This window comes from Zeus faber (genome assembly GCF_960531495.2).
Source record: "Zeus faber genome assembly, chromosome: 10".
Classification (NCBI taxonomy): domain Eukaryota; kingdom Metazoa; phylum Chordata; class Actinopteri; order Zeiformes; family Zeidae; genus Zeus; species Zeus faber.
The window spans coordinates 18,596,593-18,614,815 of record NC_137199.1 but is presented as its reverse complement, the minus strand read 5'-3'; the positions used below and the strand labels follow the sequence as shown (position 1 = coordinate 18,614,815).

At 43.8% G+C, this 18,223-nt stretch overlaps 1 protein-coding gene across 1 annotated transcript in view; it reads right to left on the bottom strand.

Annotated features, from left to right (window-relative positions):
- The window catches only part of atrx (ATRX chromatin remodeler), a 30,622-nt gene extending 13,086 nt beyond the window's left edge, over window positions 1-17,536 (bottom strand). Inside the window, exons 1-26 of the mRNA XM_080008377.1 lie at window positions 17,427-17,536; window positions 16,061-16,122; window positions 15,805-15,851; window positions 15,578-15,687; window positions 15,386-15,466; window positions 15,160-15,269; window positions 14,979-15,046; window positions 8,438-10,908; window positions 8,263-8,329; window positions 8,010-8,167; window positions 7,749-7,925; window positions 7,538-7,652; window positions 7,349-7,448; window positions 6,871-7,047; window positions 4,858-5,002; window positions 4,594-4,703; window positions 4,206-4,352; window positions 3,347-3,524; window positions 3,028-3,165; window positions 2,624-2,799; window positions 2,396-2,513; window positions 1,238-1,368; window positions 988-1,082; window positions 745-881; window positions 355-505; window positions 144-244 (exon numbers count right to left, since the gene is read on the bottom strand). Of these exons, the coding sequence (XP_079864503.1) occupies window positions 144-244; window positions 355-505; window positions 745-881; window positions 988-1,082; window positions 1,238-1,368; window positions 2,396-2,513; window positions 2,624-2,799; window positions 3,028-3,165; window positions 3,347-3,524; window positions 4,206-4,352; window positions 4,594-4,703; window positions 4,858-5,002; window positions 6,871-7,047; window positions 7,349-7,448; window positions 7,538-7,652; window positions 7,749-7,925; window positions 8,010-8,167; window positions 8,263-8,329; window positions 8,438-10,908; window positions 14,979-15,046; window positions 15,160-15,269; window positions 15,386-15,466; window positions 15,578-15,687; window positions 15,805-15,851; window positions 16,061-16,117 (5,365 nt within the window). The 5' untranslated portion in view covers window positions 16,118-16,122; window positions 17,427-17,536. The remainder of the gene's footprint in view (window positions 1-143; window positions 245-354; window positions 506-744; window positions 882-987; window positions 1,083-1,237; window positions 1,369-2,395; window positions 2,514-2,623; window positions 2,800-3,027; window positions 3,166-3,346; window positions 3,525-4,205; window positions 4,353-4,593; window positions 4,704-4,857; window positions 5,003-6,870; window positions 7,048-7,348; window positions 7,449-7,537; window positions 7,653-7,748; window positions 7,926-8,009; window positions 8,168-8,262; window positions 8,330-8,437; window positions 10,909-14,978; window positions 15,047-15,159; window positions 15,270-15,385; window positions 15,467-15,577; window positions 15,688-15,804; window positions 15,852-16,060; window positions 16,123-17,426) is intronic.
- Window positions 17,537-18,223: the final 687 nt, after the last annotated feature.

The window sequence follows — 18,223 nt, the reverse complement described above, 5'->3', positions numbered from 1 at the left end:
CGCCAGCCCCCCACTGTAAACGGCAAACCCACGGGGATAAGTTGCCTTTTCAACGCAGTAAGAAAAACATCATACCATCACAGCCCTATTCAACATACAATGCCAACTAATTAAAATATGGTTGGACAGCCTTCCATTTCTACCTTTGTATGGAGAAGGCTTGCCCTCCTCCCGAGCCCTGCCGGAGAGCTCCAGGAAGTCCTCAATCAGGTCCAGAGAGATCAGAGACTGGCTAAACACCAACCTGAGGAAGGACGAAGAGAGAACACACTGGTGTTCATTTACCACAACGCTACAAGTTGGTCTCACCCTAACTATATCTACCCACAATGCATTTTGTCCGGGCATGCTTACACTTTATCGTCGACCTCCTCAGCCATGCGCAGGATCTCAAAAAGAAGCACCATTTTTCCGGAATGTTCGAGGATCTCCGCGTCTGCCTCAGTGACAAACTCCTTGTGCCAGTCAGGAGAGGGGTTTCCCGATGTTGAACCAGATGGCCGCACTGCAGGGAGGATCAGCGATAACACAAAACTTGAATCACACTACAATAACTGTTGCTGTGGTACTGCATTTCTTAGTGGATGTTGTAAACAGTAGCCGTTAAAAGGGGGCTCTTCCTTCGCAAGGCTTCCTCACTTCCTCACCTCACCTGACTTCTCACACCCTTTAAAATGCGGGGGTCATATGAAGACCCTTCACCAAGAATAGTTTAATAAACTTCATATTAAACCATCTACTCACCTTCCTCTACTGGTTCTGCCCTGTTTCGCCCCTCAGGGTTCCCTCCTCTGGAGCTGGTGTTCCACTCTTTTATAACCTCCAGTTCGTCACTGTCCGACTCTTCCGAGTCCTTTTTCCCTTTGCCTTTTTTCTTTTTCCTGGACAGATAGTTAAGAAGATACACATCAGAAGGGAAAGCTAAACAAGGTCCTGTATGTACTGACAACTGATGCAAAGGAGGCAGAAAATGGTGTTTGTCTTTACTTTTTCCGCTTTTCGTCCTCGGAGGTCAGACTCATGGAGGACTCTTCTGTTTCTGAGGCGATGAAGTCATCCATACTGTCCTCGTCAAAGTAACCCTGTAGCAGAGAGAACGTTGCAATCAAAATGTAACAAGACAAAATGGCTAAGATGAGGGGATCATTCGCTGCTGGCATATTGTTAAGGGAGTTGCTTTCTATTGGTATTGCTACGTGTTCTACGTCTGTCACGCGCCATCGTCTCCTGTTCTCACCTTGTTTTCTTTACTAATGTAGTCCAGCTGGAGGCACCAGGGATGGGTCCAGATTCTGCTGAGCATCTGGAAGTCCTGGAAGAGCTTGGTCCCTGCACGACCCCGACCCCCCTCCAGGGCGTTGCCCACACCTGCACGTGAGCGGAGAGGTACGTGTTGTGAAAGCGATGTCAAATAGTGACACGGCGCAAAACGTGCATTACCCAAAAAAGGAGAGAAGACGTCCATCACACTGTTTATTCAGAGATTTCAGAAAGATCCTTCTGAGCTGTAGGGATTCTGCAGTGTTCCCAGTGTTGTGCTCTTGTTTACTTACAGGTCTGAGAGATACTTTCTACACTTTTTAAGTCTGATTTTTGTATTCGGTAGAAAGGGTGAACTAGATGATTTGAGCAATCTTCATTTTTCCACAGAAAATCAGAGGGGTAAGTAAGGATTTTCTTGGATTTCTCTCTACAGTTAAGTATAAAGTGAGATGGATTCATGTAGATTTCATGTAAATTTTGACAAAATTAAGACATGGATTAAGAAAATCTGACAAAATGTTGGAGACCATTTAACGACTGAATTTAAGACTCGCAAGACCTTTCTACACTATAAAAGACCTGTGGACACCCTGGGTCCATTAGATCACAAGTTAAAGCAAACAAGCCTGCAATGAGCCGAAAAGAACGAGCCAAGGTTAAAAAAAGACACTTCTTCCTACTCCCAACACCCTCCTCCCCTCACCCAGCCCCTGGCGGCCTTGAGTCCAGAGACACCCCCCTGGGGGTCTAGGCCACAGTCACAATATCAGCAGTGTGCCCTCTGAGAATCCCGGCCTAAGGAGTCGCTGCACACCCACCGCTCCGTCTCCTTATTATTTCATTCTACCCACAGAACTCTCTTCTCCCTGTTCTCTTAATTTTATTTTTTGCTGGTTAAACCCCCCCCACCCCGCTTCCACACCTCCTGATTCTCCTTTCCTTCTCTCCCCAAGCTCTTCATTAGAAAGCGACGTGGGAACCTGGGCTTAAACCCTCCTGTGGCACTTTGCCAGCTGCCACCCACCCTCAACCCACACACTAAAGAACTTAAAAACACCCAGAAAAGGAAGAAATAAAAATTCTACAAAACAATGTTTTTCAAGAACCATTGTCATTTTTCCGGACATCTCACCTGTGAAGTGCTCCTGGTAGTACCTGTAGAGCTTGCACTGGATGGGCGTCACTCTCACCGACAACACATATTCGTGCTTGGGAGGCAGGAACTTTGTGAGAGCCGTGTAGTCTTTCCTCTGTGGAAAGGAAACAGTGTTTGATTTCTGGACCCCCCCGCCCCCCCAAGGACAATGACAGCTAGGGGGGTCAACCTGAGCCTGGTGGCTACGTGTGGTGAGTGTGCTACCTGGACACAGCCCGCCAGCATCTCGTACAGGATGTGAGCCCTTTTCTTCATGATGCGCACGTCGTGCATTGTGGAATCGGCGCACTGCCCGTTCTGGATGGGGTTGATGAAGCGATTTCGAAATTCCTTGACGGAGCCGAGCAGGTTCTCCTTAATAAAGTTCACCATGCAGTGGTCTGGTAAAAAAAAAATTAAAAAAAATAAAATAAAAAAATAAATAGGATTTCTGAATCGATTTCAAAATTCAAATATCGACACACTGCTTGGAAGCTATGCAACATTTTCCACTGAAATCAAATGCAACCATAGTTACGTCAAGAAGATGAGTCAAGAAATCTTTAAAGAAATTAAATATTTCAAGTTTTATTTCTTTATTAGACTAGCATTTGTGCAGTGTGACTCACATTCTATAAGGTTGTTCTGCAGAGGTGTTCCAGTCAGGACAATTCTTCTCCTGGTTCTAATGGCGTTCATCGCTTTAGAGACAGCGGACGCTTCATTCTTCAAGATGTGCCCCTCATCGCAGATCACAAAGTCTGGACCTGGTTATCGACACACAGGGGGAACACAATTGAACATGTAGAGGATAAATGTGACAGACTGAACACACACACACACACACACACACACACACACACACACACACACACACACACACACACACACACACACACACACACACACACACACACACACACACACACACACACACACACACCTTACCTGGATCAACAAGTGACTTTTGGAAGGTCTCCTTAAGCTTCTTGCTCTTGATGTTCCTGCCTTGCGTGAGGTTGCGGTACATCTCATAGCCGATGATCATGATGCCTCCGTCCTCTTGCCAGCGCTGGAGGGCGTAAGCTCGCTCCTGGGGCCTCTTGACCGTGGCCAGCTCGGTCACCTGGCAAAAACACAGCGGATAGCGACACACCTTATAAAAGGGTGACAAAAAACCAGCCCCCCTGAAAGAGACCGACTTGAGGAAGGTGTTTGGTCTCGATCCCAGTCAGTTATTCTTTTGTATCGTTAGGATGACAAATCCCAACACCATCTATAATACATTTAAAAACTCTTCTCTAAACTCAAATCACTTCCGGGACATTTTAGGATGATTATCACTTGTCCATGACTCAATAATACACATTGCGTTGTATTCCAAGAGATCTCATCATCTGACATATCACCCAATTTATTTTAGAGATATGTGGAAGAGCCAATTAGAACTATGCTTTAATATTGGGGAACCTCATATTGCCTAAATTGTTCTGTTCACCAAATGTCTCACTGAAAAAGTAACTCAAGGAAACAGATTTTGTCATCCAAAACCAGTTCACACCTTACAAGTCGATTTGTTGTAGATTAGGTGGTACAGATCAATAAATTAACATTTTTTTCTTAAAAGTCTTGACGCCAGTTTGAATCTTTGAGGAAGGCTCAAGACAGCCTTACACACAGAAAATTCACATCCATCATTATAATAGGGTTGTTGTGGGGAAGAACAACAAACAGAAAAGAAGAACGTTCGTTGAATAAAAAAATACAATTAAATACAATAAAAAGGCAAGACTGGATAACCCTTTACCTCCAAACTCTCTTCATCCTTCATTCCTTTCTGCCACTTCTCAAACTCATTGAGCCAGTTGAGGACTGTGTTCAGGGGACACACCACCAGCGCTGTAGTGAAGTTAATCTTGTCGCACAGGAGCAAAGTGTGAAGCAATGTCACCACCTACAGGGCAAAGGCAGAACTGCATTCAGTCAAAGGAAACCAAGATGGTACGGCAGCATTCCTTGCCAGGTATGTTTAGCAAGTGTGGCCAAAAGCAGGAAGGGCCACTCTGGGTCTTTTTTTTTTTTTTTTTTTTATAAACCCAGTTTAAAAAAAAAAAAAAAAAAAAAAAAAAAGTTTGTGAGAGAGGGAGGATGACAACATTAAATGGAGGGAATTAAGAGGGAGGAACCCTGCTTACCTGCAGGGTTTTCCCCAAACCCATGCAGTGGGCCAGGATGCAGCCTGATCCACTGGACTTGTCGGTCTTCTTCACCGACTCACAGCAGCAGTCCCACATGAACTGGATACCTAGAAGAGGCAGCCATCAGAACAGATCTCAGAAAGAGGAACAATAACAGGTGACAACAACTCTGGTTGCAGAGTTAAAGGAACGGGTATTCTTTTTACCGCAACTTAATTTTTATACATCTCAAAGCATGGAATGGCGCGGCGGGGTCCTTACCATCAACCTGATGTGGTTTGAGCTTGGTGACGAGATTCCTGTGCACTTGAACAATGGGCTCCTTGGTCTCATCGTCCTCATCCAGAACTAGTTTCGTGGTGATTGGACATGCCATGTTACATGTGGGCTCCTCCACCACAATCACCTGAGAGAGGAGATAGAGACGATATGAAAGGACCGTTTGTTGAATAAAATATATCACGGACGTATCTAAAAATTACCTCTTGGCAGTCCCTCAGTTCACGCGATTTAGCTATGGTGTTTGTTCAACAATATTTCCTCGGGGTAATCACGATTCAGATTCAGAACCTTAAATCCATTTAAATGAGCTTTCGATTTCAAACTTAAAAATCATTCCCCCCGTATTTTTGTGGGTAGTATTGTCAGACATGGTCGCCATATTGGGGCGGTCAAGAACCAACGGAAAACAAATGCAGTGCGCGCTGGGGGGTATTGAATGCAGCTGCCTGGGTCCGAACCGACTTTAATGAAATTTGGATTGGAGTTGGGAAAGCTGTGGCTGGCTCCACTATGCTGCATCCCACAACGCACACTGCACCCACACACGGCACCAGGGCTGCAGGAATGAAATTCAAATTAGAATATGAATATAGAATATTATAACATAAAAAAGTTCAATATAATTTCATCCAGTTTGTTGCAGTTACCACACACAGAGAAATATTCCCATAACTGTGTGCGAAGTCCGCGTCGGCGGAGAAGCATGAAGTGCGCTTCCCTCTCCTCCGGTATCTCACCGTGTGTACAAGGTAGAGGGCTGAGCCTTTGACCAGAGTGTCCAGTTATTCCACAGATGTGGCTATGAAAGAGGGAAATAAAGTCGACCATCACTGACAGAATGTCCTCTAGTGCAGAGGTTCCCAACAGCTTATGGACCGTGCCAGGCCGTGGGGCATTTGCCACCAGGCCGTGAGAACGCAGGTGGGATTCCCCCCCCCCCCCCCAGGAGCAATCTGCGATCTTCTCCACAGCAGAGCAACAGCAGGAAACAGAGTAAATTAAATACATCTAGAGTTTTTTTGTTATTTTTTGCTTTGTTTGGAGAAAAGATTGCTCTGATTGGAGTAGCGAGCTGCAGGTGGTAATTTGCCTATTACTACCAGCGTTCCCCTCTGGAAAAAATTGCATCCGTTTTTCTGCACTTATTTTGGTGGGTAACTTAAAAGTCGTGTAATAAGTAACTTATTGTTTATAATTTCAAAGTTGAGTTTTTCTAAAATGTTTAACTGTTTAGGTGTGTTCAAATATTCTCATATGTTATTATTTATAATATTAAAATAAAAGGTACTTATTGAGAAGACAAATCAAGTCTCGATAGTCTAACAATGGCAAAGCAGTCAGTGCTGAAAAAAAAAAAAAAAAAGAAGTTTAAATCGAAAATCAAATCGTGACCATAAAATCCAGAGTGAAATCGAATTGACACCCCTAATAATTAAAAAAAAAAAAAAATCAAAATTCAGTTGAAGAACAAAGATGTTTCTTTAGCTGATTGGTCAAACAAGGCACCAATAGCCCCTGGGTTTTAGAAAGCCACTTGTTGCGGGGCCCCTTATTTTTGAGCGGATATTCTTCTAATTCTTAGTAGTACCTATAGCACAACTGTGTCTGCTTCCTTTTCACGGCAAATTAAGAAGAAATGAAAACCCAGCCTGACTTAGGGTACGACACATTAGCAGTAAAAATGACAATGAATGAGTGAATGAGTGAGTATTACAACATTACAACAGATGGCACTTCATCTGTGCAGCCAAGTCTTAAGTGCACACGTGCTACGCTCCAGCGGATGTGCAGGCCGTGTTATCGCCTCTTATCTTCTCCATAGATATTACTCTCCGCAAGATCCACATTTGCGCAGTCTATTTTCTAGTGCATTTATTTTAGGTTTTTGGTAATGGACATTGCAATACCGATAGCAATTAAATTGAAAAAGGCATCAATTAAAAACCACAAGCAATCCTCATAGGTAGCTGTGGTAATGGATATTTTTCTTACCTCTCTTAGCTTTTCCCTCAGTGCCTCTCGCTCTGCAATACGCTTCCTCCTGTCCTCCTCCTCTTTCAGGGCATCCCTCGTTTCTGTGCGCAGCTTGTTGTCCTTCAGAATTTTGCGGATCTTCTTGCGACCCTTGGCAGAGTCCTTCCCATCCTCGTCTTCGCCATCCTCTCCACTCTGTTGCAAAAATAAATAATAAAAAGGAAAAAAAGGGAAAATACTTCCAAGTCCATCCCCTTGATCTTCAGCCCTCGGGTCAAACACTCACCTCCTTTAATCAGTCACCGAATAACACCGCAGGGCTGAGTTCAAATACTTTCTAAAATTTGTCAAGTGGGTGACCTGATTAGAAAATTCGAGGTGGTTCTCTTCACCTGGAACTTTTTGAGTGCTATAGAATTTTAATGCAACATACAATTAGTTTTCCCTCATGTACAAAATATAGTCTACAGATTCAGTTTCCCAGCCATTTAAATACCTTCTCGTTGCTGGACGAGGAATCCTGAACCTTGATCCTACGTCGCTTCTTCTTCTGCTTGTAACTCCTCTGTTTCTCATCGTTCTTCCTCTTCGACGATCTACGGACAGGAAAGCACAGCTGCGGCTTAATGGGGAGATGTGCCCAACCCGAGGAGCCGGGGTGAGGCGAGCGGCCTTCTCTGCTCACCTCGTCTTCCGCCGTTTCCCCTCCTTCTCCGATCCGCTGAGCTCCTCGCTCATCTCTGAGTCCTCGCTGGATTTGGACCTTTCAAAATCAGAGTCAGCAGAGTCGTCGCTGTCCACTGCCAGAGCAACACAAGGTGTGAGAGGATGTCAGAGTCATACGCAGAGATGAATGCACAAATGTGGGTCGGAAAGACATCAGAATTGAGGTCAACCTTTCCGCCTGACTCTTTTCTTGGTCTCCTTGCTGTTCTTCTTCTCTTTAGCGGGTTTCTCTTCTGCTGACTCGCCCTCGCTCAGTGACAGCTTGTGGCGAAGCAAGCGGTGGCGGCGTCCGCCCTTCTTCACGTCGACGTCAGAAGCCGAATCTTGCTGCGAATCCTCCTCATCGTCTAATAGCAGAGCAGTGATAGAATAGATTCAGATGCGGTGTGGTGGACGTTCGCTATAGGGCAAGCTGTGAGATTTAGTCTTACCCTCCTGCTCTTCCTCTCCATCTCCGTCTTCATCCTCCTTCTCCCTTTTGACCTTCAAGGACTTCTTGTCCTCCTCATCTCCTTCATCGTCAGAGGAGCTGTCATCTCCGGAGGAGTAGTTGGACTTTATTTGGGCGAGGAGCATTTTCTTGGCAATTCTTTAGGGGGGGGGTGGAAACAGGTATGAGCTATTCATATATATCAGATTTGTTTTTTTTTGCAAACCATTTGGATTGCATCCATTCAAACGTACCGGTTTTCAGCATCGTCATCATCTTCACAAGCCTGAGAGTCTTCAGCTTTACCAACGTCTTCGTCTCCTGGACAAGAAAGGCAAATAAAATTATTTAATTTGATTCGGTAAACATTAATAAACATAAACCCAAGAAGCTACTAAAGAACTGTGTGTTGATATCAAATGGTTTTACCTGATGACTGATGGAATGCCCCACTTGCTGTCACTACGTTCTCTTCCACAATGGGTTTGATCTTCTGCTGGTCGCTGTCCTCTCCAGAATAATCTTCGTCGTCTCTCCCCCCCTCCTCCTCCTCCTCCTCCTCCTCCTCTTCCGCGCTGGATGAAGACAATTGCTGCTGCTTGGAGGCTCCTTTGGACTTCCTTGCCTTTCGCTTCTTTTCATAGGACCTCTTACGGTCCACTGACTTCTCCTCGGGAGAGGTCTTCTCTTCCTCCTTTGCTTTGTCCCGTTTCTTGACGCGGCCCGACCTCCTCTTGGGTGTTCCCGACTTGCCATGCTTCTTGATGTCCTTCTCAATCTCCGAGTTCTCTGACGAGTCAGAGCCGCTGTGTTTCTTCTTCTTGGAGGCCTTCTTGGATGCTGCTGTGGAGGTCTTCTTGCCCTTGTCCTGCAGGTCAGAGTCAGAGGAATCAGATTTCCTTTTGCGTTTCGCCGCCTTGTCTTTATCCTGTGGTGACATCTTGCTTAGCTTGAACAGGCACTTTTTAACGCTCTTTCCTCCCTTATCTTCGTCTGAGCTGTGATCCGCCGCGGCGGTCTGCAGAAGAATCTCAGGGACTTCGTCTGAGTCTGAGTCTGCCGTTTTGACTTCTGGCGAAGATGCCTTGGTCCCCTCTTCTGTCTTGACCTTGGTGGTTTTTGCTGCCTTGGCCTTGCATTTCTGTTTAGAATCGGACTCTGAGGAGCCTTCCTCCGGCGCGTTCTCGGCCTGCTTCCTCAGAGGAGTGGTTTTCACTCTGCTGGAGCGGCGGCTGTGGGGGGTGCCCTCACCCTTGTCACCGTCCACCTCACTTTGTTTCTTCCTCTCCTTCTTTTCCTCCCCCTCATGTTTACTGGCACACTCTCTCTCTTTCTCCTTCGTTTGTTTGTCCTTGTTCCTGGACCTGGAGGATCTGCATGTCTTCACCACTGGCACAGGAGTGAGTTTGACAATGAGGTTCTTGACTTTTGGTGGGGCCCGCTGCTGTGACTCAGACGATTTTTCGTTGGAATTTGCCTTGGCGTCTGATGCACTGTCGGGGTCAGACTGCAAGAGCATGGAGGAATCTGCCAGACTCTCCACCATCTGAAAGAGCTCCTCAGGAACCGATGGTGGAACAGACACAATGTCGTGGTCGAGGGACATTTCACAAACTGGTACTTGGCCACCATCACAGTCTTCAGATTTAACAGTTACTTTATCTGCATCTTTGTCTGCATCTGTGTGAGTTTTTTTCATTTTAGCATCCTTTGACAACTGACCATTGTCTGTATCCGGCTTCTTAGCTCCGGTTCCTTTCTCCATTACAGTTGCACGATCAGCAACGGTCGCACCGTCAGCGGCGGACGTACCATCGGCGGCAGACGCATCGTCGGCGACGGACGCATCGTCGGCGACGGACGCATCCTCGGCGGCGGACGCATCCTCGGCGGCGGACGCATCCTCGGCGGCGGACGCACCCTCGGCGGCGGACGCATCTTCGGCGGCGGACGCACCCTCAGCCACATCCTCAGCGGCGGACGCATCCTCAGCGGCGGACGCATCCTCAGCGGCGGACGCATCCTCAGCGGCGGACGCATCCTCAGCGGCGGAGGCATCCTCAGCGGCGGAGGCATCCTCAGCGGCAGACGCATCCTCAGCGACGGACGCATCCTCAGCGACGGATGGATCTTCAGTGACGGACGGATCCTCAGCGACCGACGCATCATCAGCGATCGACGCATCATCAGCGATCGACGCATCCTCAGCGATCGACACATCCTCAGCCGCATCAACCATATTGTCCTCATGATCATTAGTGGCAAGGGTAACTCCGTCAGTGTTTTTTTTATTAATAATTAGTCCTTCATCACCGTTCTGCAATTCCATGTTTCTGAATTCAGGCTCCAGAGCCTCCTCCAAGGCGCTGTGGGCCTTCTTCAGGTCAGAAAGCACAGCTTTGAAGGCTTTCAGGTGCCGATATCTGATGGAGCTGTCCCCTTGCATCTCTGTTGCCTGCTGAACAAACTGGATGAAAGTGTTATTCAGCCCAGTAGTGGTTTCAACTAGTTTTTTCGCTTTCTTTACGAGTTCTTTGGGCACTTGCAACTTTCTATAAGAGAACGTCGTGGTCCCCCAGCTCTCTGTGTGCTCCTTTCCATTGACAACAGCTTTGTGGCCTTTGACTTCCTTGTTCTTGTGCTGCTTGATGTCACGCTCCTGACTTTTATCTGATTTTCTCTCCTTGTTCCATACCTCTTCTAGTTTTGCCATGATGCTGTGGCATTTGGAGGTCAGGTCCAGCAGAGGCTCAGGGCTGCACACATAGCAGTGCCATTTGGAGTTCTCATTAGTGATGACAGACAGTTCTTTCCTGCCCAGATTCCGCAGAATGCACTTCTTACAGAAGGCGTTGTTGCAGTAGTCACAGCAAATGAGTTTCCCCCCTTCAGCACACCACCTGGGAGAGGTGGACAGAGAGTTCTGGGTGTCAAGAGCACAATATTTCCAATGACAGATAAGATATTTCACGTGTCAAAGACAAGTTCCCAACTATACACAGCTTTCTCCAGAATCATCAATACTATAATGATTGCTAGAAAGATTGGCAAGTTAACTGCCTTTACTTTTCAAGTTCACACACACACACACACACACACACACACACACACACACACACACACACACACACACACACACACACACACACACACACACACACACACACACACACACACACACACACACACACACACACACACACACACACACACCAAGTGGGCCAGTTATTTTGAGACATTGGACAGCAAGAACTAAACAAACGGTGACACGGCATGATATGCCTGGATTCGCAAAATGATTCCTTTGTGCAAAACAGCAGGTTCTGATTCTAGGTTACACTAAAAATTACACTTCAAGAGCAGAGACTAAAAATAAATAAATATAGATAAATAAATACATAAATTGATAAAAAAGCTCCAGGGCCTTGGTCAGCTACTTGCCGCAAATTGTCCCTACTGTTTGAAGAGCCAGTCACTTGCTTCTAAGAAACATTGCCTCTCAGGAATGCAACTTAATTTACAACGGTTATCAATTTTAGATAACATGGATACACAACAATATCATGGAGAAATTAAGAGGTCCAGGTTTCCATCAGCATTTGGGCTGGAGAGAACATCCATGATGAAACAGTACTCTAAGAAGTATTGCAAAATACTCTGATTTTAACAATATGAAACCGCTATCATAGTATAATAATAACAACAATACACATCCATCAAAAAGAGCCATTTAATGACAATGGTCAGAGGAACATAAAAAAATAAAATATAAAAATATGAATCGTTGTAGACTGCTAATTTGCTGATTAAAACGTGCCCGACCCATATTTCATTAATTTCAACATTTCTTATATTTGCTTGAAATTCCCCTTAAACAAAAAGGTGCAGACCGACAACTTTTGCGCCGCTATCGCAAAGACAACCAGATCGATTTACGATAGTTTCGAGTGCTCCGTGTAAATGATCAACACCACTTTGGAAATAAGAGAAATGAAAGAAGCATGTTCACTGAAGAGGTCAACTGAAATTGTCACAATTTTAGTTTAATTGCATGTCCTTTGGTTGTGCAATCAGACACACACATATATATATACATATATATATATACATATATATATATATATGCCTCATTGACTGCTACGACTTGTCGCCACCATATTGGAACAGGCGAGACTGGCCTGTAAAATAAAAAAAAGTAAAGGGGGTAACTGCAGTTTTTCTGGATAAAAAGCACTATAACGTTGACATTTCTCAACCAATTTCAATGAGTCATTTTCATATTCAAGGGTTTATGATCTACCTTGAGTGGATTGCTCCACTGTCCACAATTTTCACTAATGGTTGTGCATTGGTTGATGTACTTCCAATGACGCACTGCCTGTAAATCGATCATTTTCCCGGGAGTTCGTACCCGTTGGCAGTCTGAATACATAGTGATATGGAGGCTTACACAGAACCAATCTAAACGCTGTGCAACCAACATTAACTTTATAATGATAAGTTAAAGGAAAAAAGTTGTCTATTGCTCCTATAAATTAGAATTCAGTTATTACATAATCGATGTAATAACAGAGCTGTAATTGACACTTTTTCAAATTCATCCGAGGTTCTTTAAGATTAGTGTAAACATGAAAGTTTGTGTAAAGTGAACTGAAATTTGTTTCTAAACACATTATACATGTTTGAAAATGATTGCTGAAAACATGTGAAAAGACTGATCTATGTAGTACTGAATAGTGGAATTAGACCGTTAAACTGTTTCTCACCATTGATGTATGCTAGATTTTTTTGGGTGCGCTTAAATCATGACTCGATGACTCACTGCTGTCATACTTTGCATGGTCACTCCGCTAACACTAAAACACTGTTTTGGGAATAAACACCTGGAGTAAAAATGCATCTTCAGGGAGACAGTGAAACTCCAACTGCCAGTTCGTATTCGCTTTGCAGGTTAATTATTTGCATAGTTGAATTCTCGAGGTGGCAGACCACGGAATGGAAATTGGATCAGCACGGATCGGCAATGTCCGTCCAATATCTGATGACCTAGGGCTGAATGACTAATCAAATTTAAAACTACATTGCAATGTAATAGAACGTAATTTACAAATCACAAAGGCGGGGATAAAAAAAATAAAATACGTTTTTTTTTTATGTTACACCAACAGGGCTGTCAATATTGTCTAAAAATCATGTTTGAATATTCCTTCTGAAAAAAAAACATAAGTTTGAATATATTATATCTATTACAATTCTAAAAAGTTGCAGGGAGCAGAGACTGGGACAACTCCTTCCTCCGGTATAATTACACGATTTGGTCCTTTTATTTGGCTCCTCCTCTCTTTATGCTTCGTTGTGAAATTTCAGAAAGCGGTTCCACTTTTTTTTTTTTTTTCTTAATAATTGCGTTAACCGTTTTAACTGAACCTGCACACTACGCCTGAGTGAGACGGGGTGGTCCATCGCACGCTGCGGTGTGCTGTGCAGGGTGTGCGCTGCTGGCAGCGCCCTGAACACCTGAGTCCGGACGGAGCCTCTTCCTGAACACTGTTTGTTCCCTCATTATTTTTTTTAACTTTTTTTATTTTTATTTAATGAGCATAAAGCTGTACCTGCATATGCAGGGAAATAAAAAAATAAAATAGAATGCACAGACAAAGTTCATTCACTTGCGCACACAGAGGATGTATGCAACATTTAAAAAAAAAATAATAATTGTTTATATATATCTATATCTAGATATATCTATATATATATATATATATATATATATATATAACACTATCCCCCCCGAATGTTAATTTTCAGATTCGAACAATTAACAGGCTTGAAATTAAATCAATGAGTCAATATTCTACTTTTTGAAGGTTTTTCATTTTATAATTAAATTGTTAAATAAAGATGTTATTCATATCAATTCATGCATCAAATCATCTCATTACATCATAAAACGTAGGCCTGGCCGACAGGAAAGAGCAGTTTATATGTTGACTGTATCCAATGTTGTGTTAATCATAATATAGAATGATTTGTTGCTTGCGTTTAGTGAATAATACAGAAGGAACTTGACGTACAAAAAAAAAAAAAAAAAAAAAAAAAAGCATACTAAATCGCAATGTTTGTTTCAAATTTCCTTTTTTTTTAATATGATAAATCGATGTGATCGACTGATATTGGAACGGGCCCATCTCTAATCTAAACATGTAAACAATGTAAATGTTTGACGGGATTAATGCGATTGGCCGTGGTTTCAGCGCCTTCGGCAGACACACGCTAGCGTCTGAGCAGAGGGTAATGCGTTTTTTTTTTTTTTTTCATGATTGAGTAACTATTTAAAAAATAATTATGTATTGTCGGTAACGTGGATCCGCTGTGTGGATCGCACAAAGTCGGAACAGACTTCTAAATTAGGCCCCGTAGATCTAATGAGTGAAGATTCAGCAAACGGGTTGCTTATTGCTGGCCTCAAATGTGTTCAGACGTCGGTGGACTGATGACATGAAATAAGTGAAAGTTTACAGATTTCATACAACGGAACCCAGAACTCCAGCTCACACCTCACAGACTGACAGAATGAGGGGCCTCAGGAGGGTGGCTCTACCCACTAAACGGACCGTTCTGAAACAGGATGGGATAGAGGCATGTTTGGGTGCATAATCTGAGTGGTATTTTCAGCAAAAAAACTTCTAAATCATGTTTTGGGGACCTCAGAGACCTATATTAACTTGTTGAAAAGGAGCATAATAGCCCCCCCCCCCCCCGTTTTTTTTTTAATAATCATTCAAATTTGGCTGGGTGGTTAACATCATTTTGCAGTGTGACAAACTCAGAATACATATTTAGTTTTGCTTTACACGAACTTGAAGCAACACAAAACAAAAAGTTCCCCAAATGTGCAAAGCTGTTAAGTTCTTGACGTCAAAAACATCTTGAAAATCATCGTAGATCAGACACACAAGAAAAGTCATACCTGCACTGCTCATCCATCCCATCCGAATCTTTGCTGATGTCATCACTTGTATAGTATTTGTAGCATGACTAGAAGTTGGAAGGAAATATAAACAATGCATTAATATAAAGGAAACTGAGATGAGGGTGACGTCTTAATACCGCTGAATCCCCTGCGGTGGCTTCACACAAGACAACGCTACCTTGCAAATGAGCACTTTGAGCACGGGATGCTCATGGACAGAGTTGCGCTGGAACTGGTTCACTTGCTGTCCACAGGCCGTGCAGTTGACCTTCTTGTGCAGGGCATCTTCTAGAAAAAAGAAAGATAGGTCACATCCGTGAAGCCAACTCCTTTCAGGGGACAGTTCTGACTTTCTCTTCATCCATTTCATGTTATTTGCGTTCGCATCTGGGGAAAATATTTACCTGTGTGTTTCTGTTTGAAATCCACTCTGAGCTTCATCGCACCTTTGTTTTCATTCCCAACCGGCCTCATCACCAAGGTGGCTAAAAGAAGAAGATTAGAAAGGTAATCAGACCGATAACCCAATTCCCCAGCTCCCATTTCGGCAACTCATGTTATCATGGTCAATACCACTGTGAGACCCTTCGACGTACTTTCTGGGCTGCTCTCTGAAAGATTGTCAGATTTGGCATCTTCGTTTTCAGACTCCTCCGAGGAGTCCAACTTGTTTAATCCAGCGTGCTTAGTTTCAGCAGCAGACTTCCTATAACACAGAACATTTTTGTGTGGCACATTAGACGAAAGCCATGAGGATCTGGGTGTGACAGTGATACAACACTAATGAAAAGGAAATATGAATCTTAGAAAAACTTTATTTTACCTCTTAATAGAGGAAGACGGCTTCATGTTGTCTGTGGAGCTTCCAGGCTGAGGATAAGAAAACACAAATGTAATAGCGTCTTTGCACAATACATAACATGATTTGGTAATTAGGTACTACATTTAACAAAAAAATAAATAAAGACTGATAACACTGGGCTCAAACATTTGGAAACCATATCTCTAATATATTATTCTATAATTGATCAAAATTGTCCAAATAGGTTACTTAACAGGTTTTATTTAATGAGCCTTACCTCCTCTGCTGATTCTGCCATTTGGTCTCTGTGTGATTCACAAGAAGCCAAACTCATCTTACCTGTGGAGAAATTCCGAAAAGCATCAGTTGTTACCTGTAAAAGTGACTGGGTAGAAGAAAGTGACTTTGGGGAGTTAGATGTGTTCTTTGGAATTTAGTTTTGCAATAGAGCTGAACATGCTGTGTTCCTTCAAGTCCAATGATGTTGCACAGAGTCAACGGAATTCAAGGCATTTTTAAATAAACAGCATCGCCAGTGATAAGTTATATTGCACAGGAGAAAGGTGGCGTTAAAACCCATTGTATTGTTCCCAACATGACCATGTCCCAGGCAGTGATTGGAAACAGTGTATTAATAACATAATTCAGACTCATTATTTATGCCCTGAGGGAAATTGAGTGTTAGGGCAGTGCACATCAAAACAACGGGCAATAATAAAGTGGTAATAATAATAATAATAATAATAATAACAAAAAATATAAAATGAATAGAACAAATAGAACTATTGGAAATACACAAAACTACAAATGAAAAAGAAAACGCTGTATAAACAACGCACGCAAAAAAATGGTAAATGATGCGAGTTGTAAAAACTATACATGTACTGCGTGCGATCAATAAGTAAAATAATATTGTAATATGGTAAAATAAAACACCGAATAATGACATGTACCGTGCAGATACGTGAGGCGATGGGAAAAGCCTGGTGAGTGTGTTATTAGCGGGGGCAGACGGAGCCGTGTTTACGTTGTGCGTCATCATAATGTGCGTGTGCTGATCAGATCTCCAGCGAGGTGTGGATGCATCGGGCATGTTGTCCTCCGCAGGCCCCAAACCCCCCCCCCCCCCCCCCCCCCCCCCCCCCAAAAAAAAAAAAAAAAAAAAAAAACCCACATACGTCCCCGCAACGCGACCCGACGAAATAAAACACACCGAACCCGACGGGCCGTTCCGTCTCTGCAGCCGCCAACGATTCGCTCGCTCCCATTCCAATCGAAGCCATGTCGATGTGTTAACGCGCCGCTAACGATATTAGCGCGTAATATGAGCCACTGTGATAATCGCCGAAACCGGCGAAAACAGCTCGATTATCTGCAGCGGCGATTCGCGCTACGCAAACGCGCTCGGTGCAGACGGCTCGTTGGGTTCAAGCCTTCTCTGCTCCGGCCCCAACCGACGCTCGGAAATGTTTGGTTTGGAAGAAATATTGTTTCGCCGGTTGCGCACTTAGCCCTCTTATCACAGTTGGCGCTGTTAGCAGTAGCGCCGTTAGCAGCGTTAGCATGGGCGCTAGCAAGCTCGGCAGCCGAAAAGCGGATAAAATGTCCGGTCTGAACAAAATCCCCGTGATGCTGCTTTTTACCTGCTTCGCTTTGGTGTCATTTCTCTGGCTCGACGGAGATGCGACGGTAATGCGGCGAGGCTGCGTCCGGTTCGGATCGGCGTCGATGTGACCCGTACCGCGGGAGGGGGGGGGGGGGGAAGCCTCAGATAAGGAAGCCGCTCGGCTCGGCGCAGACAAAGCGGGGGACCATCTTGCCGGGCGGCGGTGGACGCGCTAAAATGGCGCACGGTGCTCAGCCGCTTTTCCTTTTTTTTCAAATTTTTTTTTTCCTCTCTTTTTTTTTCTTTTTTTTCATTCAAACTTTATTTCGTCGAAAATAAAATGCAAAGGACGACGAAAATTGGTGGCAAGTTGAACAGCGCATACGTCCCCGTATTATGGTTGTTGTTAGATCATAAAAAAAAAAAAGGAGGGAAGGGGCGTAAACACCGTCTTTTCTTTTAATATTTTATAGTCTGGTAATAACACTTTTTCTTTTTTATCAAGAAACTTCATTGTTTTTCGTTGCTCTCTCAAGAAGAAGAAAAAAGGTTCGATTCATTCTTATTTACACACACACACGCGTGTGTGTATACATGTATAAATAAAATAAAAAAAATATATATATATACACACACACACTATATATATAGTGTATATATATATATATACACAGAGATACTGTATTCCTTGGACCAGGTCGTTAAGCGAATTGGTCGATAAGTGAGGAGGTAAGGGGGCGTGGCCATTGCGAACGCTAGTGTAGTGAATACTGACACACTGCGGGAACGAGACTGCGAACGGTGATGAGACGATATGATTACAGTATATATAGT